This window comes from Molossus molossus, unplaced genomic scaffold (assembly GCF_014108415.1).
Source record: "Molossus molossus isolate mMolMol1 unplaced genomic scaffold, mMolMol1.p scaffold_m16_p_2, whole genome shotgun sequence".
NCBI classification, from domain to species: Eukaryota; Metazoa; Chordata; class Mammalia; order Chiroptera; family Molossidae; genus Molossus; species Molossus molossus.
In genome coordinates this window covers 27,594,458-27,621,138 of record NW_023425355.1, presented here as the reverse complement: position 1 = coordinate 27,621,138, position 26,681 = coordinate 27,594,458, and the positions used below count along the sequence as shown (strand labels likewise).

General features: G+C 38.2%; 1 protein-coding gene across 4 annotated transcripts; it reads right to left on the bottom strand.

The window, feature by feature from the left end:
* Positions 1–380: 380 nt before the first annotated feature.
* On the bottom strand, positions 381–26,410 carry CSTF2 (cleavage stimulation factor subunit 2). 4 transcript variants are annotated; one of them, XM_036271279.1, is made up of 15 exons: positions 26,335–26,408; positions 24,604–24,682; positions 23,644–23,813; positions 22,823–22,959; positions 22,254–22,373; positions 22,001–22,138; positions 19,290–19,413; positions 14,348–14,410; positions 12,486–12,545; positions 11,700–11,841; positions 10,773–10,948; positions 10,185–10,492; positions 6,380–6,490; positions 5,293–5,456; positions 381–2,955 (listed from the first exon to the last, which is right to left on the bottom strand). In XM_036271279.1, the coding sequence occupies exons 1-14, from the start codon at positions 26,390–26,392 to the stop codon at positions 5,334–5,336; spliced, it is 1,809 nt and encodes a 602-aa protein (XP_036127172.1). In that variant the 5' UTR covers positions 26,393–26,408; the 3' UTR covers positions 381–2,955; positions 5,293–5,333. The 4 variants fall into 4 exon arrangements, with proteins under 4 accessions (XP_036127172.1, XP_036127175.1, XP_036127171.1 ...); XM_036271278.1 differs by having other exon boundaries at positions 2,728–2,955; positions 5,331–5,456; positions 26,335–26,410; XM_036271282.1 differs by lacking the exon at positions 26,335–26,408 and having other exon boundaries at positions 5,331–5,456; positions 23,644–23,897; positions 24,604–24,686.
* Positions 26,411–26,681: the final 271 nt, after the last annotated feature.

Genomic DNA, 26,681 nt, shown 5'->3' with positions numbered 1-26,681 from the left:
AGCCCATGGGGCCTTTCCTCGGAGAATAACCGTGAATCATTTTGGAATGTAATGACCACAGCAAGGCCTGATAGCAGAGGTGGGTGACACTTTAACCCCAGGTGATTTTGTTGATTGCAAGTGTTACTATCTCCTGGACTTTGAGTCATATTCTCCCCTCCCCCCCGACCCTCAAAAAAATTTCTAAGTAGGGTGCTTTTTTAAAATAAAAATTTATTTAAGAATAAATGACAAAACATAAGCATAAATAAAACATAAAATTACCAAGAACCCCATCCCTATATACACTATGTACATTCTTACTGTTATTTTTAAACATGGTCTTATCCAGTGTGAACAGCTATTTATGCTTTATTTTTGTTAAAAAAAAATGGATTTTCTTCTTTGATTAATAAATATTTTGTTACTTTATCTAGGCTCTCCATTTGGGAAAGAAAACCTTGAAAGTATGCTAATCATAACTGAAATAGTATAACTGAGAGTCAGCTATACTGTCATTAGCTTATATTGCTCTGTTGGAAATAATTGTGAAAACTTGAACTCAATCTTAGGACAATTTATTTAGTCAAGCAGGGGCTCTTTATCATCATTTTTATTAAGGGGGTTTATTAATCTCTAGTTTTAAAAAAAGATAATTTAGAATCTTGGTAACAGTATTTTTTGCTCCTACCTACTTATTCATTATGAAATCACTCCCCTAATGACATAAGCAAAATGACTTTTCTTTCTCCTGTCAAAATGCTTTTTTATTTCTCTCATTCTCCTGATTTTGGGATATTAGTAGTCACAGTGAATCAGTAGAAGGAAAGAAGACCAGGGCCCTTAAAAGAGAGAAAAAACCCATACTTTATTGTGCCCATAGACAATTCAACTTATCAGATTTATAAGAATGTTTCTCCTGAATTAGCATTATAGCACCTATTTCTTTCTCTATCATTAAATTACCAAAAATGAATAAATGAGTGTTTCTAATTATCCGGAAACCTACATGACTTGAAGGATTAGTAAGACTGATTTTTTTCAGTCACTGGTCTGAACAAAATAAAGGTAAGCCAGGAACTCATGGTAGTGAATTATGTTTCATTTATTAATTGGCCATCAGTAAAAAGTACTAATGGATGTTTCCATAGGAATAGATTTGGGTACCTCTACTGTTGCCAATTTCCTGGATTTCAGCTGTCTAAATTTAATAAGGCTTTAGAAAAATGCACAATGGCATCTTGACAATATGGTTCCTATTAGACAGCTGCTGATCAAATGATAATTTGATTTTCAATGACTTTGGTTTGGAATCTTAGTATTCCTTGAATGAGTTCCTAATGATAAAGACTTCCCTCCTGTTGATCCCAATGTCTAAATTATATGGATACTTCCCATATATGACTGCTGCTAAAACCAACATATCAAGTTCTAGAATACTCATGGAAGTAGGCATCAAAGGTAATAATAATAAATCCTATACATAATCAACATTCAAGCCCAAATGTGGATGTGCAGGACACCCAGAAAGCTCCTAAGCTGTTTTGGGCAAGTTTTTCTTCCTATGTTGTAATATGAAGTATTTTATTCAGCAAACTCTTATAGTAAATGTTTATATATCAGAGTAGAAAATCCCTCAATTTTAATGTCTCTCATAAAGTTGATTATCTTTGCATTCTTTTGCTTGACATGTAAGCAATATGCTATTACATTCTCTAAGCCTATTGCAGGCTTTTAATTCATTTGACCATAATCCTAATCTGGGGGTAGGATTCTGAGGCTATAAACAGGCTTGAGTAGTTCCAGTGGAACTTTACTAATTATTAAGGCACCTCATAACCTCTTGAGGTTGGCCTCATGGAGAGAAATCATGTTCTTCCTTAGTGCCACTATGAGAGAGCGAACACTAGGCTGGAAGAGCCATAGTTTAGAGCTAGGACACTAATTATGTTCATATCTATCTGTAAAGAAACAGGTAGGGGAGGGCCTAATGAGCAATCTGACTGCTTGTGGTCTACATTTGGTCCTCTTAAAATAAATAGGAATGTAAAAGCTTTAGGGTTTTCTATGTTTTAATTTCCCAGGACAAATTTGGTTATAGGATAGGCCTATAGGTTAGTGACTATCTAAAAGGTAGGATGAAATATATTTTGTTCATTTTATTTCTGTTCAGTTTTTATTTTATCTTGAACATATGAAAAAGTAGTGGCTTTTGCAACTTTTAAGTTGCAAGTCTACCCAGACTGAAGAGTTTTAGAACAGACAAGGAAATATCCACAGTCTTTGTGTTGTTGATACACTAGAACCAGTGGCTAATACATCTTTGTCTTAACTCTGAACTATGCATGTGAATTGACCTGCTATTGACAAAAAACACATTTTGATATTTGGATTTTTCTAAACTAAACACTGCTCTGCTAGGCTCTTTGCTTTGTTGGCCTTTTGACCATTTTATAGCTCTAAGCACATGCTACTTTCTTCCATTAGATTCAGAAATTCTAGCAAGTTCTCAAAGGGCAATTGTTATTATTCCCACTGGAAGCAAAGTAAAAACTACGTTTCAAAAAAACATTGTTTCTGAGAAATTCTCAAATAATCATCAAGAAGAATAAATGGTTAACTGAAAAGAAAAACAGAGCTATGGCAATAAAACATTGAAGTACAATATTGCAGTAAGGGTAGAAAATACATCTAAGGTTTCACCCTTGGTATTCAGCTTTTTAAAAGCAAAAAGGTCGTGTATATCAATTTGCAGTATACTAAAATTGTGTTCAAAGTTTATTTCATGTCACAGAAAATATACAAACTAAGACAACATAATGATCTAGTTTGTTTCTGAGAGAAGGTGATGGGAATCCTCCACCTGGCACCAATTTGAGTCATTCAAGGGTTAGGATGTAGAAGTCATCTTTTTGCAAAATTTCAACAAAGTTACTGAATTAATTTCCAGATTTGTTGCCAGGTATTTCTGAAAACCTGTAAGGAAAAGTTGGGAGAAAGCATTAGAAGTGGAGACAAAGTTCTCTTCCCCAAACATCAGGAAAAAAAAAGGTCGGGGAGGGAGACTATGCATAAGAGCAAAATACCAGGGGCAGACTCCTAAGCTGTCTGTCTCCTGCCTCTCAAAAGTAATCAGCCTTTATAGCAGGGTTTCTCAACCTTAGTACTACAGACATTTGGGGTCAGATAATTCTTTGTTATGGAGCGATGTCCTGTGCATTATAGGATATTTAGAAGCATCTCTGGTTCCTACCAGTAAATGCCAGTAGCACCATCCCCCAAAGATGTGACAACCAAAAATGCCTGTGGTTGAGAACTGGTATTCTAATGATAATGGTATATAAGCCTGTCAGTGGTGGCAGTGATGGATCACAGCTAGCGAGGTATAGGATGGAGGAAGAGCCAATATTTTGGCAAAAGTATGCACTGATACCAGCAAATAAACATTAAAACCTTGCTTGTGTAAATTGCATAGAACTACATATACACAACACACACATACACACAAATTAATGTAGGCTTAAAAAAATGGTGAAAACTCCATTGTGCATATCTGACAATCCTCAGAAGAGGGGGCTCAGGGGGGAGGGAAGAGATAAACCACAGAACTTATATGCATGTATGCATAACCGATGGACATGGACAACAGCTGGGGACGGGGTGGGGGTGGGGGATGGGGAGGAGGGTGTCAATGGGGAAAAAAGGAGAAATATCTATAACAAAAACAAATTAATAATAAAAAAAAAAATTTAAAAAATGGTGAAAACCGTGTAAGGTCTGTAGTATAGTTAGCAGTAAGGTGCCAATGTCGATTTCTTGGTTTTGTACTACAGACCAAAAAGGTATTGTACATCAGCTTCTCAAGATGTTATCACTGGGGAAAACTAAAGGAAGGGTAGGTACATGAGGTACTATTTTTCCAACTTCCTGTGAATTTACAATTATTTCAAAATAAAAGGTATAACAAAATAAATGATAAAACAAACAAACAAACAAAAAACTTGCCCTGAGGTTTATGTGCAAAGCTTTGAAATGAGATATATCATAAGCAAGAATACATAATAAAAGAACTTTCAGAAACATTTCCATCTCCATTACCCCAAAACAGTAATTTCCTCACATTGCAGGGAATGCCTTCTCTGGCATAAATAAATTAGAAAAAGCAAAAGAGAGGAAGTGTTGTTTTTAACTATTCCTCTGAATATAATAGGTACTCTATACTTTTACTGAAGAAAAATAAAATGCCTTCGGTATGTGAACTAAAAAATTAAAGTACTGGTCAGACTGAAAGTCTAGCTACCCATTCATCTATGATAGATATGATGTTTATTTCGAGTCTGGATGTTTTAATGATACTACACATATGGATTAAAATACAATGTATTTAGTAAAGACTGCTAAATAGTGTAAATGAATTCACTATTATATGATGATATATGGATGGAAATTATAATACAAATGGGGTAAAAAGTAGAAATTTCAACTGATATTGGGACAATGTTAATTTTAAACTTTTTAGAAAACAGTAAACAGTTTCATATACATTGTTTATGAAATACGAGCTGTTGCAGAAAAATTTTAAAAAGGAAACACTAAAAATAGAGAAATGTCCTCGGGTGAGGATAAAAAAAAAAAATAAAAAAAATAAATAAAAAGGAAACACCGATACATGTAATCAAGTTAGGTCACATGGTTATGATCCTTTTTACATGAGTGATGAGCAAGAAAAGTAAGGGCAGCAGTGCATAGCAACCTCTCAAACATATAGGGACTGATGATGATGGTGGATATTCACTATCTTACTTATGTGTTGCAATTGTTCAACCTTAAAATATTCAATATAAATACTAGAAACTAAAACATTTATACATTTTACTGAAATGCTTTGTATTTTTCCCATTTTAATGGGACAGTTTGGAATAACACAACACAACTATTCTGGAAGGATATATATATATATCAAACTACATATAGAGGTTATGCCTGGAGATTGCGATTAAGGAAGCAGAGCTTTTTACCCCAAATTTTTCACATTTCTGTATTTGATTAATTTTGTTAAATTGATTGTATGTTACTTTTGCCATAAGGAAAGAAAGGTTAAAATGATTATAGCTAATTCAATAGCTGAACAAATGCCCTGTAGCCTTTTGTTATCCTGATAGGGGCTGACCTACTGAAGGGTGAAGAGTCTAGCCTAGAGGAGTATAGGCTTCAGAGTTTTGAGATCAGGAGAGTCTTGTTGGTTAAAGTTGGAAATATATACCCCAAATGCACAAGGAGCTTGTCTGACTCAGGCCAGGTAAGTCTGCTTACCTTTCATTGTCTGACTCAGGCCAGGTAAGTCTGCTCACCTTTCAAGGTGCTCCAGTGGATTTCTGTATTTGTTCCTTTAAGATCAGGATACTCTGCCTCTGTTCAGGAGGCAGCATGGCGATCTGGTCTGCAGTCAGTTGAAGAACCTGCATAATTAAAGCAGCCTGTGAAGAGCAAAAAAAGGTAGTGAATTTTAATGATAGTAGCTTTAAAAAAAAAAAAAAGCCAACACCAGCTTTGGTCCAAAAGGAAAAATATTTTACACATAGAAAATGGCTCCTCAAATCAATCCAAACCAAACCAAAAAATACCAAAACCATCTGGTGAGAAAAGGCATAATGAAAAGCACAAGAACAATACCTAAGATTAGAAGACTTGAAATAGACATCTTTATGAACCCAAAGTTCTCGCAGACTAAAATGGTATTTGTGAACCCTGGGAAATTTTCAGTTTTAAAAATATATTTCTGTTGATTTTTAGAGAGAGAAGGGAGAGGGAGAGAGAAAGAGAAACATTGATGTGAGAGCAGAACATTGACAAGAGAACCTCCTGCATGCCCCCTACTGGGGATAGAGCCTGCAACCTGGGCATGTACCCTGACCAGGAATCGAACCAGCAACCATTTGGTGCACAGGACAAGGCCCAACCAACTGAGCCATTCCAGCCAGGGCGAGTTTTCAGTTTATAATTGTTTTCAACGTCTCTCCTTTTCTCAAGTTTTAGCCCTTCCATAAGACATGAGCTCCCCACAATGGTCAAATACAGAAACAGAAAGATACTTATAGGGAATCGGCTACTGTTTTTTAGGGAAAAGGCAGAAAAGGGAAGAGGGAAGGGATTTGGCCTGCACAAAGAAACGGCTATTGGAAGATGAGTCTGAAATAAAAGATAAGCTGCTATTTACATACATCTATTTAAGGATTTTAGGATAGGCCCACAAATTTTCAGGTTAACAAGATCATAAAGAGTTCTAAGAGTAAACATCACTTCCAAAGGGACTCTGAAAATCCAGGACTCACACACGGTAACTAAAAAGAAGAGTCCAAAGAATTTGTGTACATTGAGGCAGTTAGGCGGAGTTGCTTACCTTCTCATGGTCCTGTGGAGTGACTTGGTTCTGGCCAGGACTAAAGCCACCGGGCTGGCCTCCACCCTGGATATTTGCTCCTTGCATGCCTGCTCCCTGCATGACTGGGACCTATGTGCACAAAGAGAAACGAGGAGAGATTTTTGGAACTTCTCATCTAGGCAGCCAGAATCCAGTAACAGCGATGTTAAAAATATGATCTGATTATGGATATGAGTAAGAAAAGCAAATTAATGATTCTGAAGATCAACTCTTACTGGTAGCAATGGCAGAAGGCAGGGTTTAGGCAGAGATCAATTAGCAAGTTAGACACATTTGCTTACAACAGCTCCAGCATCAACAAATATCACACAGCACAACTGGATACCATCAAATCAAGCAAAATTCAGCCACATAAGCACAGAGAAAACAGAGCATCCTGGAAACTAGTGTTCAGTGGAAATAGAAATGAAAGCTGACAGATTTTAGAGATAATGGATGCTGGTCCACTGGGGAAGCTACATTCACAGGGATACCGCCTACCTCTAGTTCAATCAGACATAGGTTGTTCATCCCAAAGGGCCCTATCCCACAAGTAAGGCAGAGACGATCCTAATGGCAGAGGCAGAAAGGAGATGGGAAGGCCTCTGGGGAGAAGATTGCTATTAGCCCAATATTTGTTTTTTTGTAACTTTCCAGAGAGAATATGCAGCAGATGCTAAATACATACCAAAAAACATGACTGACCCACATTAAAAGAACAAAGTGCAGTTATAACATACTTATTAATATTTAATATCTTTGGTGAGTTCCATCTTTGAAAAGACTACCAGAACCCAGGAAAAAGCCTCAGAGCACCTAAAGTAACTGTTAAATAGTCCCTATGCAGGAGTTATGTTCACATTCAGGCATTCACCCAGAGCTTAGGTACTCTTATTATAAAACACAAATTGTTAACAAACATGTTACCTGCTTCCCCAGCAGATTAGAAGCAGCAAAGCATAAAAGAAATGAGGATAGACTGTTAGGAGCAGATACCATGACAGCAATATGAGGAGCCAGGTGACAGCCTGACGGTGAAGAAAACTAGAAACCAAACAGGAAATAACTCTGCTTTCTATTATAGCATATACAATAATACATTTAATGATGACCTTGAGTAGTCAAATGGCTAAAATAAATTTTTGTATTCTGTTTAAGAAAGAAAGCATAATACACTTTATAAGTTACTTTTTCATTCGAGTAGTTTAAAAATTTGGTAGAATAGTTTTATTATATAGAACATTCACTTACATACATTAACTCATTTCCTAAAGACACTAGAGGTGAAGCATTGGTGTGGCTTTGTACAGCTTGCTAAAATATTATCACTTCCCGTTATCAATACTGAATCCACACACAAGTCTGAACTTTCATAGTCTGCTACAGACCTGAAACATCTCTGAGAATAACCGTTTTGAAGCTTCAGTCAATACTAATTTGAAGTATTCTAATGTGATCTAATCATTCACTAACTGCCATTTAAAGTTTCCAGGAGTGTCTATTCTAGGCAGAGAAGTAATAGGGGGTGATCACACATCTAGGTTTGCCTACGACAGTCCCAATTTATGCTTTTGTCCCAGAGTAAATACAACAGTACTCTCATTCTCAAATGTGTCCCGGTTTGATGAGAAGTTCTTTAATCACTCTAGCAACAGTAATTCTTTTACTGATGAGTTTCCAACTTATATGTACTAAAATTAATTTTAAAATCTGATTTAAAATGATTAAGGATATACTGTTAAGTAAAAAAAGAAGGCACCGAACAGTGAGAAGGAAAAAAATATGTGTAAATTCATGGTTGAAAAAAATAATATTCTTATTTGCTAGAAAGATACATTAAAATCTAATAAAGGCAATTATCTATAGGAGATGGGGGTCACAGGGGAGATAGGTACAGGGGAAGAAGTGAGGTTCTTATTATATATCTATTATATATGAGTGAATGTAGTTTATATATTTATTTATAAGTCTACACACTGACCTAAACAATTTTTTAAAAGGTCTGAAAATAAGATTTTTATTTTCTCTACCTCAGATCTAATTGGCTTTATAGAATCTACTAATGAAAACTATGTAAGCCTAATATTACAGAGTAATGATTTCAAGTACTAGCAGAGATAAAGGAGCAAGCCATTATCCAGAAATAGTGTTCTAACCACTATTTTCAGTGTCTTTGTCCACAGAATTATTGACAGAATTACATAAGCACACATGTAGTATTTGTTGTCTGTTTCCCCGACTAATGGAAGCCCATAGGAGTAGGGACTTCCTTTGTTCACACTGCTATATCCTTAGTACCAATAGCTCTGTCTGGTACATAGTAGGTGCTCGATAAATATTTGTTGAATGACTGAATGAACACATAAAAACCATTTTTATTATGAGGCTACTGACCATAGTGGGCACAATAAACATTGAGGTCCATTAACACATTTTTTAAAAGCACAACTTGAAAAACAATAGAGAACAGTTTCCTTCTACACACACCAGAAACAACATACTCATAGTCATTTTAAAGAGGGGGAGGTAGACACACATTTACACATACACAACATGCAGGTAACAGGACAGAGTGGTACAGTGGAAAAAACAGTGGGTCCTAGTCTTTGCTCTGCCACTTTTCAGTTGTGTGAATTTAGACAAGTCACCTGAATTCTTGGGTCTCAGTTTCCAAACCTACAAAATGAGAGAATTGGATGATTGACATGTTCCATTTCAGCTCTGACATTCTCTCCTCTCTTCCTCTCTCCTTCTCTCTCTCTCTCTCACACATACACACCACATACAAGGGGAGGAAGACACAGAAGCATATGAAAGAGAAAAGAGAAAGAACCAGGAGGAAGACACATAGGAAAGAGGAAGGTGGAGGGGCTAGAAGAAGATGAAGGTTCTAGTATATACAAAATCAGGGAAGATACACACCTCCCCACAACCAACTGGGGGTGAAGAGGAAGGAGATGACAACAGGCAGACAATCACAGACAACCACATACTCTCATAGCTGGAGAGAGACAAATAAAAAGAAAGCAGAGATAAGAATTCAGTTCCATGGGTTTTAAGGTGAGCATCAGTAAACCACCTTTTGTACTCACTGTTCGTTTAGGCAATGAAATGAAAGCAAATTAAAACAGGTATCTGCAAACCTAAGATTATCTAAATGATCACTAAGAACTCTTCATATGCTCTAATGTAGTGGCTCTTAGGGTTGCACATTAGAATCATTCAGGACAGGTTTTTTTTTTTTGTTTTTTTTTTTAAATGACCCATATCTAGATTCTATGGATATACTCTTTTTTTAAAAAAAATTATTTATTGATTTTGAGAGAGAGAGAGAGAGAGACAGAGAGAGAGAGAGAGAGAGAGAGAGACAGAGACAGAGACATCGATTTGTTGTTCCACTTATTTATGCATTCATTGGTTGATCTTTGTATGTGACCTAACCAGAGGCGAACCCCAACGTTGGGGCATGGGGCTGACGTTCTAACCAAGTAAGCTACCCAGCCAGGGCCCACATATACTCTATCTCTGAATTTTCAGGTCCTCTGCTCTGAATAAAAGAGATCATAAGATTGTGAGACAAAGATGCTCTTTTGGACTATAAACATGTTAACCAGAAAATCACTACCCTAAGGGGCAGAGAAACTAAAGGGAAGGAGATTCTAATCTTCCCCACCAAGCTGAGAAGTAGCCCAAATCAGAAAGCAATAATAATCAGGCTCAATAATCAGTTCTAGAATAGATCGAGATTTCACATAGAAGCCAGAAGTGAATGTGTCATACATACCTGTCTGGATCCCTGGGGGCCAACTGCCCCCATGTTAATAGGATTGGGACCCTGGATTCCACTAGGTATAGGGCCTCTAGGGCCAGGGACTGGGCCCCTTGTATCCATGCTTCTGGCCTCCATCCCTCTAACTTCCATTGCACGGGCCTCCATTGCACGGGCCTCCATTGCACGGGCCTCCATTGCACGTGCTTCCATTGCACGAGCCTCCAATCCTCTGGCATCTAATCCTCTTGCCTCCATGGCTCGTGCCTCCATGGCTCGTGCCTCCATCCCTCGTGTGTCTATGCCTCGGGGATCTCTTCCGCCTATAAAGTAAGGTCCAAGAAAACCATTGTATAGCTATCCACCTTTACTGCAAGAAGAATCAACAACCCAAGAAAGACAGAAATTAATTCCTCTAGTTACATCTCCCCCCAACTATGGGAGACTTTCTCCTCACCAGTTTCTCAGATTTGCAGATAAACCTTAAAATGCTTGCCAACCCTATTGCCCCAGCATTCTTTATCCCAGATTAGAGCCTAACACAGCCGGGTTTATCACCAACCCACAACTACCAGTCAGTGTTGTGATGTGGTCTGCCCTTACCTCTGCCATCCAAGGGTGGACCCCTCTGATCTAGCATGGGTCCTCTTGGCTCTGCCATTAGAGGTCTGGGCTCGGCTAATGGCCCTCCCCTCATCTCATGTGGGGGCGGGCCACGGTTGTCATGGCCAGGGACATGGTGCATGGGTGGACCCTGATGAGGTGGTCCCAGGTAACCTCTACAGATGGAAAAAATTATTATATTTTAAAACAGAACCCTAGAATAAGACAAAAGTGTCAACCAAAAGATCAGTAAGTAAAAATCAGACAAAGAACTGATGCAAACATCAGTCTATGAATGCTAAAAAAATAACACCAAACAGGTTGAAGAAAAGCTATGGAGATGTAAATCAACATATTCTAGAATTTCATATTTGGTCAGGGTACTCATAATTAAGGAATTAATGGATATCTATTACATATAATGAGTATGTAGTATAGTGCTTAAGGACATTGTTACCATATGGGTTCAAATCTAGGCTCCACCACTTATTAGCTGTGTGATCTTGGGCCCATTTACTTAACTTCTCCATGCCTCGGTTTCTTCATCTGTAAAATGGGACTGATATTAGTATCAATCTCACAGGTTTGTGTGGGTTTAATGAGATGATCTAAATAAAGTACTCAGAGCAGAGTCAGAGGCATAATCCCCATTAATACCAATTATTATAATACTATTTTTATTGCCATTATTAATAAGCAATATAAGTTTTTCCTGTCTAGGTATGTGGGCTAGAATTTCTAATTTCTGAAGATGGGAGTAGCCATGGTTAGTTCAAAATGACATACTCAAGTACACAGTTCTGCCCAAGGAGAAGTGCTTAGTCTTGAACAGCAGCTAACAGGTACAACTGGTGTGGAAAGACTTTGTTCTCAAAGCAAGGAAAAATTCTGATTCCTCTAAGCTTTTCCTTCCATGTCATTGCTTACCTAGGCTCTACCTCTCCAGTTACAGAAAGTAAAGTGCCCCCACGTGGGTCATTTGGAGCATCTCCTAACAGACCTCGAGGAGTTGGGATGTTGGCAGGCAAGGGCCCACGCTGCATAGCTGCTCTGGGGTCTTGCATCGGCACTGACAGGGAAACAAATGGGGAGTTACTGCTGTGAAGACACATAAGGAAACAAGAAATGACTCTATACACCACTGACAACATAATTCAGACACCTTACAGCGGGTGAAACTTCACCACAGCAGATTCCTCTTGCAGCTCAAGAACAGAAGCAGGGTGTAGGCAGAATCTGTGCCATGTCAGAGGTATGGATGGAATCATATAAAGAGAAAACTGGGGAGCAACCTGCCAAGGACTAGCACTGCAACCCGAAGAAACTTATGCTCCTGGTTTTCCTTATAATCAATCTTAGTTCAAGGACTAGAGTCACAAAAGAGAGGTAGGGTCTTGGTATATGTGAACACTGCCATGGCTCTGCAAGAACCTGCTGTCTCCTTACAGACTGCTATTCCATCCAAGCCTCCTGACACCAGTAGGGAGGGAGTACAGCCTCGGACAGATGCCCATATCATCCATGTTCTCTGCCCTGTGTGAAGAGGTCAATCTTAGGCTTGTGGCCCCAAGAGGAAAAAATTAAAAAACAAAAACCCAAAACACTGCCCTTTTGGGTTCTGAACGTGAGGATGACTGCCAAGCAGCCCTTGTCCTCTCAACGTCCCACCCTGAACACCACAAGCAAAAGGAAACCCACAGATACAATGGGTACCTTGAACTCGCTCAATTGATGCAGGCCCGGCAGGTCCCACGGGCGAGTGCTGTAGGGTTCCTAGGTGAGCAGTAAGTTGCAAAGGAGAAAGAGCAGACACTTAAAACGGCTTGCACATGCACACAGAAACATCCACACAGGCACCAGAGATTTAAACATGTAAGTTAAAAAGCCAAGAGTTCATTAGTTTGCCACTGCAAGTCTTTGATAATAAACAAGCATCACGGCAACAGCAAACAAAGACTAATGAGATGACAAGGGTACTAACACTAAACAAAGGTGGCAGAAGGCAAGAGGAAGTATATTCTTAAACATCTGTCTCCTTTCACCATTACAAATGTGCCAAAGAAACAAGGATTCCAGGAAAAGAAAGACAAACTAGGTACAAATGGAAAGAGTCTTGCTTCCTTGCTGGGTACTGAAGGAAAACCATAAAAGGAAACTCATCTCATTTTGTCTCTTCATGAGGACAGACTTGATACACCTTCAAAATTCGAGCCATTTCCCTTTATTAACTTTTGACCAGAAAAATGAAGATAACTATAGAAGGAAGGAAGTATGATTGAAACCCCAATTCCTTTGCACTACTGTAAAAATACTTTAGGATATATGCACAATCTACTGATTAGCTGAGGGGAGTGGGGCACCATTGCACAAAAGCATGGGATGCTCAAAAGAAGTATTTGGCCAAGAGCTTGTCCTACTATCAACCACCTGACAAGATTATTAATTATCATTTCGGTAACCAATCCCAGTATACATAGACAAGGAGTTAGTATCTAGTCCCATTTCTTAATATTTTGCTTAAAAGTAGGTTTCACTGATAGGCCATAAGCTAAGAAGTAACTTAAGCTTCTCTGTGCTTGTCCAAAGAAAATATTTTTGGAAGTTAATAGAGGTGGTGTGGATTAACAAAAAGAGGACAGATTCTAGAATCAGAGACTTCAGAATCTTAGCTCTGTCACTTAGTAGCTGGAAGAGAAGATGAGTGCCCCAAGGCTAGTCCATGTTACTCAGATATAAGTATTAACTTACCATGTCTCCTTCATTAACTAAGTCAAAACTCTGAGCTTCCATCTCTTTACCTGAAAACTGAGGTGCTGCCCCCTAACTCACAAGGTTGTTTATGAAAATGAAAGTGCCTGACCTACAGTATGCACTCAGTTTCGTTAGTTCCTTCTGTTTGCTCATTCTCTCTCCTCCTAATATTGTTTTCAAATGAACCACTGCATATACCTTTTCTTCAAACTCCAGTAACATAGAGAAATAATGTAGAGATTTTGAGTGCCTGCCCCTGTGGTATCCAGTGTTAATGCCACAGTACAACATATAACTATCAAGTAGGCTTCATAGACTTTTGGTCCCCTCCCAGTTTTCTCTGGGGTTTCAATTTAGTCTTCCACATACCCAGCCACAAATTACATGCTCATTTAAAAAACTGCTTAATCAACAGATACTCATAGAGGGAGAGTGAACATGTCAGCAGAATCGTTAGACTATCAGGAAAAGGTGATATAAATTAAATGGCAACAAAAGATCCTTTGCTTCATCATAAATTCTTGTAGAGATGGGCTCTGAATTACTAGATGGAAAGTCTAGACAAGAGGTGTCCAAATGAATTTTCTGCAACAATAGAACTGTTCTATATCTGTAATATCCAGAAAGGTATCCATTAGCCCCATGTGGCCATTGGCCAGTTATAATATGGAAATGAATTTTAGATTTCACCTAATTTAATTTTAATTACTTTAATATTCAAATAGCTATATGTGGTTAGTGGCCGCCACACTGCCACCTTACAGTGCAGATATAGAACATTTCCAAGTCCAGTCCACATTAATCAGATATTATTATTTATTTACCTTGTGCCCTTTCCAACGACACTGGTCCACTTCCTGGCATTCCAACCTGGGCCTGCATTCCTCCTAGAATATAAAGGACAAAAAAGAAAAGGCAAATTAGAACAGTGGGGAAAAAAAATTAGCACAGTGGCTGAATTAACAAATTTCCTCTTTCTGCCCCACAAGCAGAAACCTATAAAGGAAGATAACTACCATCAAACAATGCAGTTATATAGAAGATGGGAATTTGTTAGTATACTTTAAGCTTCAGTGACAGAAGTGAATTAAATAATACTTAATCTCATTGGTTATCAATACCTTGGCAGGAAGTTCTGTAATACAGAACAATGGCACTTAACATAACTCCTCTTAAAGGAGACTACACTGTTTCCAGGGTATTTTGTAAATATATGGGTACACTGTTTCAGTTGTAAGAAAGATTTGTGGGGGCATGGCTAGCATTTAATGAGAAGCAAACAGGGATCCTGCAATGTATGAGATAGTCCCACAAAATCAAGAATTACCCTGTCTTGCAAAACTTTCAAAGGTCTTGTTGAACATTCACACAAATGCAAACCTGTTTATGGTCATCTGAACTTAAAATCAAAGTCTGTTTTATTTTTAAACAAAAAGGTCCTTTGCCCTGTTTATAGATGTGTTATATTTTCCAGAAATTCAGTTCTTGAGTAAATTATGGGTATATTTTGTTTTGTTAATAACTTTACCAAGAGCCCTGGCCAGTGTGGCTTGGTTGGAGTGTAGTCCCATACACTGAAGGGTCACAGGTTCGATTTCTGGTCAGGGCACATACCTGGGATGAGGGTTCGATCCCCCAGTTGGGGTGTGTACCAGAGACAACCAATCGATGTCTCTCTCTCTCTCTCTCTCTCTCTCTCTCTCCCTTCTTCTCTAAAATCAATAAAAACATATCCCCGGGTGAAGATTAAAAAAAATAAAAAGAACTTGACCAAGAATATTCACCATTTCAAAAAATCGCATTATCATTGTCAACAGTCCTTGTGGTATTTGAGTTGCCAAAAAAACCATACCTGTATCTGTCCACATTTGTAGCTTTTACAGTCATGGTATAGGTATAAGCATTTGACTGCCACCTTTGATTTTCTAGTGTAATTTTGCCTGAATGCTCATATATCAAAAATATTTTGTTATAAATGAATTTCTTTTAACTTATCCTTTATGTTACAGTTATGGCATTATACTGATTTTTTTTTTTTTAGAAATCATGTTAAGTAGGTTATATCATCTGTGCATTTCATTTTAGGATAGTAGAGTCACTGCAAAATGTCTGTTATGAAGAGGGGCCACTGGGTCTAACAGAGTTGAGAACCACTGGTGTAGTCTAACCAGTCAGGCTACGATGACTGCTATACAAAGAATAATCATGTACCACAAGTCCTTGTCTGGTCCTTTCCACACAGAAATACTTATTTTTCCTCAAAGGAACAATATATGCTGCAAGTGGGGAAAATAGACAAGCTGAACTGTTTGCAGTCATTAGTACTTACCTGAAATATTAAGTCACATTTCACATTCTCATATTCCATTTGACATGCCATACATCAAAGAGCCATGGATAAAAAACCTGAACCTGTGCTAGCTCAAGCCCTGCTACTAAGTGTGATTTTGAGCAAGTAATTTGATAAAATTAATGTATTTCCAGGCTACCTCATACATAATGTGAAGGAGTTGGCCTAATACCAGTGGTTCTTAGAATATGGTCCTCAGACCAGCAGCGTCAGCATCACCAGGGACTTGTCAGAACTGCAAATACTAAGGGTCCTACCTCAGACCTGCTGAATCAGAGTCTGGAGGCAGGGACCAGCAATATGTGTTTTAACAAGCTCTTTTGGTGATTCTACTATAAACTAAGTTTAAGAACCACACATCAAATTGATTTCTGAGTTGTCTTATAGCCATAACATTTTATGATTTATTCAGACCACTCCAAAATGGTACAAATATTTAGGATCCGAAGAAAGTGGTGGCAGAAGAAATTATGGGCATAATTTCTCATGTTATAAACTATCACACAATGGCACTTCTATTGTATGCACTAGCTTCCCAGAAGTGGAATTGGTGGGTCAAAGTGTATATGAATCTTTAATGTGAGACACTTTCTTAAAAATCTGAAAAACTTCACATTTCCAGCAATGTAATTAATTATACATTTCCCATCAATGGCGTCATCTCTCTCTCTGAAACTTTCGCTAGTCAGATGGGTTTAAGTAAAGCAAAATCTTGCTATTTAATTTGCAGTCCCCTGACTATAAATGAATTTGTTCTTGCTGCTATTTGGATTTGCTCTTCTATGAAGTGCCCACCCATTTTCTTTACCTAGTTTCCTAGTAGTTATTCTCCCTTCTCATTAACTGTCAAAAGCCTTGTAAGGGCACCTCAAAAATCTTAGTGAAGTTTTCATAACTTAAGTATAAATGCTACAAATGCACAAAAAAATCACTTGAAAATGCATTTACACTTAATACCAACTTTTAAATTTATTAATTCCCCCTTCTTGATATCATTTAAAAAAATATTTTTCTAATTCTTTAAAATTAGGACTTAAAGTTCCTTTATTTTTTTAATAATCTAGGCATTTAAGGATATTCATTTTCCTTTAAGTACTGCTTTAACTATTTCCTGTAGTATTTTTTAACATAAAATGTACTATTTTGTAGTCTTTTAGATAATTTGTACATTTCTATTTTTTCTTTAATTCAAGAATTACCTAGAGTGTTTCTATTATAAGTTTTTTTCAGTCACCTTTTAATTATTTATTTATAATTTTATTGACTTCTAATCAGAGAATGCAGCCTGTAAATTCTCTATAGTTTAAAATGTGTTTTTGTTTTATGGCTATGTACATGGCCATGTTTTGTTTTTGTTTTTTTTACTGTGCCATTGTCATTTGGGGGGGTACATTCTCCAGTCAAAATACATAAGGTACCTTCTATATCAGCGACTCTCAACCTGTGGGTCGCAACCCCTTTGAGGGTCGTACGACCCTTTCACAGGGGTCGCCTAAGACCATCGGAAAACACATATTTCCGATGGCGATTCATAACAGTAGTAAAATTACAGTTATGAAATAGCAACGGAAATAATTTTATGGTTGGGGGTCACCACAACATGAGGAACTGTATTAAAGGGTTGCAGCATTAGGAAGGTTGAGAACCACTGCTCTATATATTAAATCAAACTTATGGATTCCATTATTTTATTCTTCAATGTCCACTAACACAATGCTACTCAAAGTATGGTCCACAGACAATGCTGATCCACACTCTGTGTTAATAGTTCATGGCAATGTAAGTACAGAAATAGAGAGCAGTCACTTAGAAGCCTTCTTAGCAATTTGACATCGCTGTGATATCTGAGTGCATAGTAAGTGCACTTGTCTTACTGAACAGGGTATTTGGACACTTTTCAACTCATGTAATGAGCTGCATATGTCACAGCTTGCATATTTGTCATGTAGTAGGATCACATTACAACTATTTAAGGTAAATTATGTACCTATAATTCATAAATGTATAAAATACAGAATCTATTTCACTGAAAGATAATTTAAGTTTAATTACAACACTACAGGAAAAATGACAATTGTGAGTTGATAAAATTTCTTTGAAAATCCTTTCTTCCATTTTTTGTCAACTTGTCTCTGTACAAAACAAAACACTTTAAAATTTTTTTCTTTATTGATTTTAGAGAGAGAGGAAGGGAGGATAGAAACATCAATGAGAGAGAACATTGACAGGCCGCCTCCTACATGCCCCCCACAGCAGATCGGGCCCACAACCTGGGCAGGTGCCCTGACCAGGAATCGAACCAGTGACCTCCTGGTGCATGGGTCGACGCTCAACCACTGAGCCACACCGGCTGGGCCAAAACAAAACAATTTAGATTCAAATTATGCCCCATGAGTAGTGTTACAGTCAATCTAACCCAGATTAGATAAATTAACAAGAATCAAGTTTGCTGTACAAAAAATTTTTAATATTGATATACATTGTGTGTTCATACAGATGTTTCATATGGGGAAATCATTATTTCACACATAACAATTGCTGAATGACGAAAAGCTGTAAGTGTAATAGCAACACTCTATTAATTCCTATATATACATTTTCAATGAACATACGAAGTTTTTAAAATTATTTTTTCCTTTTGCCTTGGTCTCAGTATATTTATTTTTTTATTGATTTTAGAGAGCGAGAGGACGAGAGAGAGAGAGAGACTGAGGGAGAGAAAAAAACGTTGATTTGTTGTTCCACTTATTTGTGCATTCATTGGTTAAGATTCTTGTATGTGCCCTTACGGGCAATGAACCTGCAACTCTGGCGTACCGGGAAGATACTTTAACCAACTGAGCTATCCAGCCAGGGCCTGGTCTGATTATATTTAATAAAACGTGATTTTATGTCTGTTAAATAAAAAGAAATGGGTCCATGTATCCTGTCTGTTTTTCTTTTTTTCCATGTGTTTTTACCCTAATCTAACAGTCTCTGGCTTTTAATGGAAGAATTCAGGCCATGCACATTTAGTAGAATAATGACTATACACAATTTTATTCCTTCCCGCTTACTCTACATTTATTATTACTTACTTCACAATATCGTTGTCTTTTCTTGGTATTTGCTGGCTTGGTCTAGTTTCCATTCATTCTAATTTTCCCTTCATTAATTTGGAAGACAGCTATGCTCACCACTATACCACCAATGCATTTTGGAAGTTTTACTGTATCTTTCCACTTTACTATTCTTTTCCCTGTTCTCATAATCAAACATAGGATTTGTATATAAGAAATCAACTATCTCTTCCACCTAATATATATATTTTCTAGTTGTGCATTAATTTTATATTAAGATCTATCCCATTTGCAATAAAAAAAAAAAAAAAACTTTAGCAAAACACCAAAATGGTGAAGATTCTAAACGCAACATACCTCCAGGAGCTAAGGAACCAGGGCCAGGTCCTGTTACAGCAGTTGGTATTTGCCCTGGTGCTGGAACTCCAGCCTGCATAGAAGCTTGCATCAAAGGAGGTGCACCATTGACATGCATGCCACCCTGATCAGGAGAAAAAACAGAGTAGTAGATACCTCTGTAGACACACAAAATCTATGACCTCAAATAACTCTTCAAATCGACACCCCAAATATTCTACCAAATATCCTTTTTGTATACACGTCTCATGCAGACTCAGGTTTATAACACACTTTTAACAGAAGATGTAATACACACGAAGAGCCTGGTTATAATACATTTAAGATGGACCTATTCTAAAAGTCAAGACTGACAAGTCTTATTTGTGTGGTGAGGCTACATGTAGCACCTATTGTTGACCTCATGACCGGGGCCTGGCAATAAGAGTAAAAACAAAAAAAGTGCCTTGAACTCAAGAAAAAGAGGAGACTGAGGCATTTTTATAAAGAAACTGGGGCAGTCTGTATTTTTAAGATGAAAATTTTAAAATCCAACCAATATTTTCTCATCTCTGTCCTGAGACATAATTCTGGTTTGGGAGAAATGCTGTATTTTTTAATGCTACATTAAAGCTCCTGGAGGGAAAGGGGCTGTTATGTTTTTTTTTTTTTTTTTATACTCACCCGAGGACATTTTTCCATTTTTTGTACAGACAGAGTGGGAGGGAGATAGAGAGAGGGAAACATCGACGTGAAAGGGACACATCGAGTGGCTGCCACCCACACGACCAACCAGGGCCGGGGACAAACTGCAACCAAGGTACGTGCCCTTAGCGGGAACCGAACCCTGGTCTCTCCGGACCGCAGGCGGGCGCTCTAACCGCTGAGCCAAACCGGCCAGGGCGGGGCTGTTATGTTTTAACCTGTGTATTCCCCAGAGAACTGAGCAGTCCCTTGGAACAGAAAGCTCAATAAAGAAAGAGTAAACGATAAGTTATATTTTAAAAAAAAATCACATATACTCTTAGAGAACACTGACAAAACCCTAAAACAGAACATTATATAGTGAGGTGGTTAGGAGAAAACAGGCTATGAGGTCATACAGAACCAGGTTTTAGATCCTGGATATTCCACTTATAATTATGCTATTTTTCGGCCAGTTAACCTCTCTGAATCTTAATTCATTTCATTCTATTTCTGAAAAAATATTTATTGAATTAGAGCAGGGGTTAGCAAACTATGGCTCATGAGCCAAATCTGACTTACTCCCTCATTTCATAAATAAGTTTGTATTGGAACACAACCACGCATATTTGTTTATTATGTATTGTCTGTGGCCAATTCCACACTCCAACAGCAGAGCTGAGTAGTTAGGACAGATTTCATGGTCTGCAAAGCCAAAAACATTTACTATTGGGCCATTTACAGAAAATGTTTGCCCACTCCACCCTAAACCTTTGTATGCTCCATCCAAATTGTTTGTCTTTGCCAATCTGATAGGTAAAAAAAAAAAAAGGTAGCTTTTTGTACTTTGTTTACATTTCTTTTTTTTGAAGTTGAACCCTTTTCCATATATCTAATACATGTTTGTATTTCCACTTTTGTGGACTGTTTATGTCCATTGCAAACTCTTCTACTGGGGTATAGGTAATTTTCTTACTAATTTATAGGAGGTCTTTTTGCTTATTATGAAAAATTTCAGATATATAAATTATATAGAAAATAAAATTAACCACACAGCTTAGGGAATAAATTATATACACAACTGAAATCTCCCATATGGTCTTCCTTAATTGAACCCTGTATCCCATTCTTAGACAGCCACTTAAGAATTCTTCCAGATGTTTTGAAATTTTATGTAAATCATTATATACTGAATATATTCTTTGCAACTCTTTCAACATGTTTTTGGGATATATGCAGACACATATATCCCATATTTTGGGACTGCTTCCACATTCACTTATTTTCATTTCTGTATGGTATGTTTTTAAGTTATCAGTATTGATACCATGTATCCTAGTTCATCTTAACTGCTATATGAAATTATGTTTTTGAAAGTCATTCTTGGTGACACATGTATTTAACTGTTGTGGGGTATACCATATTTATTTTCTCCATTCTTCGGCTGTTGTACACTTAGGATGTTTCTAATTTTTCATTATTATAATGTGGCAATAAACATTCTTAAACATGATTAAGGGCTCTTAAGTAATGAGCCTATTGTTCATATGTGTAGCAAACACTTTTTTCCCAATTTGTCATCTGTCTTTGGTGTTTATTTTCTTTTTTTCCATATAGAAATTTTTCAGTTTTCAAGCGTATTGATATTTTATGGCTTCAGGGTTTTGTGTCACACTTAGAAAGCTAGTTTTTACTTTTTTTCATTGGTAAGAATGAAGATAATAAGAGGGCTACCCTCATACAATTGCTGCAAGTATTAAATAAAACAATGTATATGAAATAACAAAGTGCCAACCACAATGTTATACACACAGACACAAAATTAGCTTATAAAAAGGGCATACAAGAAGGACCTCTTTGTTTTACAAACTTGGCACTGAATCTACGTTCATTCAGATGCCGCATACCCTGCAACCTGGAAACTGTTTTTATGCCTGGAAACTGAAATTATCGTCTCTGGTGTCTGACCATTCTTCTTTCAATATATCCTCCTAAAATGAAAATGGCATTCTAAGACATAAAAGAAATGTTAAAGGGTAAAGCCCTACCAGAGGCTGGGCCACAGGGGCTTGAGGATTCTGCTGGTTCATTGACACACCGGCTCCTGAAGGAGGCCCAGTGCTGTGGACTGGCTGAGGGTTGCCGGCCATCAGCGTTGGGATATTTGTCTGGCGATGCAGAATTTTCTAAAAAGTAAGAAGACAAATCTATGAGCTGTCTGTTTAACAAAGCAATCAGGTAGTTGCTACCCCCACTCAAGGTTTACCCCAGCATTTCCATAAAAGAACCAGTAGCACTCACCAGGGCAATCTCTGGATCCACAATTCTCATCACTACCTGTGCTTGTAGCAAAGCATACGCCAGTTGAGGGTTTTGGAGCAACATGTTTCGTGCTTCCTGGGGACTATTCTGGACACAGAGCTGAGAAGATGAACAGAATCATCATCAGGTTCAATACTTATACTTAGAAACTGATAGTGACTTAGAGCCATTCCCATCTGAGAAGAGTAATGGTTTTTGCATAGCACACAAAATCTTGGTCACGGCAGGCAAGAGAAGGAAGAGGCATTTCAAATACCATAATACCATCATTTAGGACAAAATCCATATTTTAATAACTACATCTGATTTCTATGGGCCACAAAAACCCAGCCAGATTGTGATGATGTGTTTGTGTACAAAAATGGAAAGCTCTTTGCACAAAATGTAAAATATACTGTGCACACATGGAATAGTGAAGGTGCAAGAAATGGTGGTCAACAGGCACACCTTCTACTTGAGCTCAGGGAATCATTTCCATTTACTTTATCAATTAACTCTTGAAAATTTGATGTAGCTGGATTTATTCACAACTTAATGCCTCCTCCCACCTTCATCTGTTTCATCAGCTCAAACATCTGCTCTGGTGGAAGACTGGCAACTGCTTTGCTAATGGACTCAGGGGCATCCTCAGGACTGATGGTCTCTCCATAAGGTGATTCAATGACAGGGGCACCAGTGCCAAGGCCTGATCGGGAAGAAAGTACAAAAAAGTTAACATAGGAAAATAAAGAGCTAAATCATTTCAAACATCCACTTTCCAGGGCTGCTGTAAGGACCCGATGATAACTTTAAATTCTCTGGAGCTGAGAAATAAGTAATTTGCTAGTCTCTTATTTCTGTGGAAGAAAGTGTAAGAGTGTATTTTCTGTTTTTGAGTAAAGCTGGGACCAGAATCACATAGGTGGACAATGTTAACCTAAATTAGAGATTAGGCATATCAATTTCCTTTGACAAGCAACTTCCAAAGCAAAAAGTTTAAATAGAAAAAGATGTTAATTTCAAAATGGAATTTCTGGATCTATAACCTCATAAAAAAGCCATAAGAATGCCTTAGCATCCCCACCAGTTACAGATCTGGCAGCATAGTTACAGGAGTGGCAAACATCAATGACATAATTAGTACTACTAATCACTTGGTGAGTCTGAATTCATCTTCAACTGGAATTAACTCCTTGGCAACTGAAGGACTTCTAAAGTCAACTTTACCTTGTTTCTCAAAGATACACACTTTCCTAATCAGGCACTTCAGGTAGGTCAAGCAAAGAAGCTGTGTGGATAACCATTTAAGCAGATGCTAAAACATATCATAAATGGAAAATCTTCATTGTTTTCATCTTTAGTAACTCATACAACTTGGGTTTATACTCACTCTTCAGCTCTTCTTTGTTCTTTTCACTGGCAGCATTGTCCACTCGAAGTGCTCTCCCACTGAATTCACGCCCATTCAGGTTTCTCATGGCACTAAGTGCTGTCTCTTGGTCTTGGTATTCACAGAAGCCATAACCCTTTGGCTTTCCTGTCTCCCTATCATATACCAACCTGAAGAGCAGAACCAAGTATCAGGCATAAATGTTACATACACACAGGGTTCCTGCAAACATTGCCATGTTCCAATTTGGTGAACTGTAAGGCAAATAACTTTATCAGTCTGACAGCCTCACTGAAATATTTTTTAAACACTGAAAATTTTTATTTTTTAATTATAACTGACATTCATAAACATTTAAAAAAATGAATCCCTTCCCCAGCTCGGTTGACAAGACAGGGCAGGTCATAAGGATCAACAGCTTCTCTGTGACTAGTGAAGGGGCTTGCTCAATTTGGTGTGGTGGACAAAGCCCACATCCAGCAGTGTTGTAAGTAGAGATAAAAATCACAGGTGGTTGAGTAGGGAATGCTCACAGCTCCACTTGCTTGAGGTTGTAGTCATTGTTAGAGAAGACACTTTTTTTTTTTTTACTTGACTGTGTGCATATGTAGCAGATTCTGGAGAAAACTCAAACCAGTTATACATATCTGGCTGATCCTAAAGCTGAACACATGTGCATAGGAAACATAAAAGGGCCCAGCAGAGAGTAAAAGCCTGGGCATACTTGAAAAACAGTATAAAATTTGAATGCCATCTGCATTTTAAAAATGTATCTTTTAGTAAAAATGAATGTGAATTGCATGGTATGTGAATTATAATCTCAATAAAGTTGTTACAAATAACAACAACAAAAAGAATGAGTGTGAAAAGTCACCCGTAAAAACCTTGCCATTTTTACTAAGGGCCAAATTTGTGGTGATTTTTGAGAAACTCCCACCAAGTAGTAAAAGGGAATCGCACCTGAAACTAACAACAGGTCCAACCTCAGAAAAGATGTCCTTTAATTGCTCTTCAGTAGCCTCATAGGGAATGTTCCCCACTAAGGAAGAAAATTAGATAACATTAAAATTCTGAGTTTGTTAATCTTCACCAAGAATATTGATTGTTTCCATCGATTTTTTAGAGAGAGTGGGAAGGAAGGAGGGAGGTATGGGGAGACAGTGAGAGAGAGATGTGAGAGAGGCACATCACTTGGTTGCCTCCTACAGGCACCCTCATGAGGGCAGGGATCGAACCTGCAACCCAGGTACCTGCCCTTGACCAGGCATCAAACCGGCGACCCTTTGGTGTGCAGGCGGATGCTCTAACCACTGAATAACACCAGCCAGGGCTGTAACCTAGATCTCTGGTAAGAAAATAAACACTATCTACTTATACCATGAAAAATGTAATTGGCTCAAAATGTAACAGTGCTCTTCCAATCCCAGTTATGGTACTCCCTTAGATAGGATTTCAATTTTTGCTGACTTTAACTGCAAGAGAAATAAACCACTGAGACTAAATACAAAAGATGCACACACTCCTAAATTTCAGTTCATAAATTGATCAGACAAGAGTTAGATTTTCCTTAACTTGGGCGAAAATACATAGGAATTGGTATTTACCTGAAGGTCTGCAAGTCTTATCAATAACTACTAAAGTATTCAATATCGTATTTTTTTTTTGATTAATCCTCACCCAAGGATATCTTTCTATTGATTTTTATATAGAGTGGAAGGGAAGAAGGGAAGGAAAGAGGGGAGGGAGGGAGGGAGAAAGAGAAACAGAGAGAGAGAGCGAAACATGGATGGGATTGGTTGCCTGCTGAATGACCCCGACTGGGGCCGGAGATGGAACCTGCAACTCAGGTACGCACTTGACCGGGAATCAAGAGCTGACACTCTAACCCTTGAGCCAAACTAGTGCCCTTGAGCCAAACTAGTGCAACAGGCTAGGGCTCAATGTTGTACTTTTAAAAACCAGCTCATATGTCCATATTTACACACACACACACACACACACACACACACACACACACCCCACTCAAAGGAGAATGGCCCGGGACTCAGTGGAATGTTTAAAAACTATTCTGCATTGTTTTGTCATGCCCCTTCCAAACGGTGCTTTAACCGCCCCCCCCCCCCACACATAACTTATTTCGGTGAAAAGGTTACTTAGAATAGATTCGATCCTTTTTAAAATTTCTTTGACGAGGTTCATTTACAATGCCACCTTAAGATGCCAGGTAGTCTCTACCACTATCAACAAACTAAAATGTAACAGGCTGAAAGCACAGGATTAAAGTCCTTATAAGAGGAGGGTGGGAAGTGGACACAAGTGCCTATATCCTCAGCAGAATCTGTATTCTGAAACAGGGGGTGAGAAGTAGTATCAGACAGTTGCTAACCGCCCTCGCTTCTAGAAAATAATTGAAGCTAGAAAATCAATGAAAGGAGAAACGCATAGAAGCTAAACGCTAGTTTAACTTCCTTGGCCACATTGTGGAAACGCTGCCAAACCTCGGGAGAAGGGGAACATCACTTTGCCCACGAGTTCATCAGCTTGGCCGCTCCATAAGACAGGCAGGCAGCGCTGCACGCCTGACCTTTCACAGGTTCTTAAGGCGATTCAAGAGGTGCAGGGGGCTTTCCTCGCTGCTCACTGTCTCTTTGTGTCCCTCCCCGATGCTTGGCAACACCGAATTCCTCTTACCGAACACCGAACGCAGAGAACGATCTACCGCAGGGTCTCTTACATTCAAACCCGCCATCGCTCTCTTCCTGTGACTTCCGGTATGCCGGGGCAACTTCCGTACTGCGCGTAAGCCCAGCAACCAACACGCTTCCGTACTGCGCCTGAACCGGAAATGCCTGGGCCGGGCGGACGCGGGGCCCCTCCCCAGGCGTCAGTGTGTCACGGGAGGCGTGCCTTACGGCCAGGAGGGCATTAACCCTCTGGCAGGGCTGCAATCTGAGAATAACTTCTTTCTGAGCCGGATTTAGGCGTTTGCAGGCGAATAGAATCTTTTATTATTCGTTCTTTCTTAGGCTAATACAAGT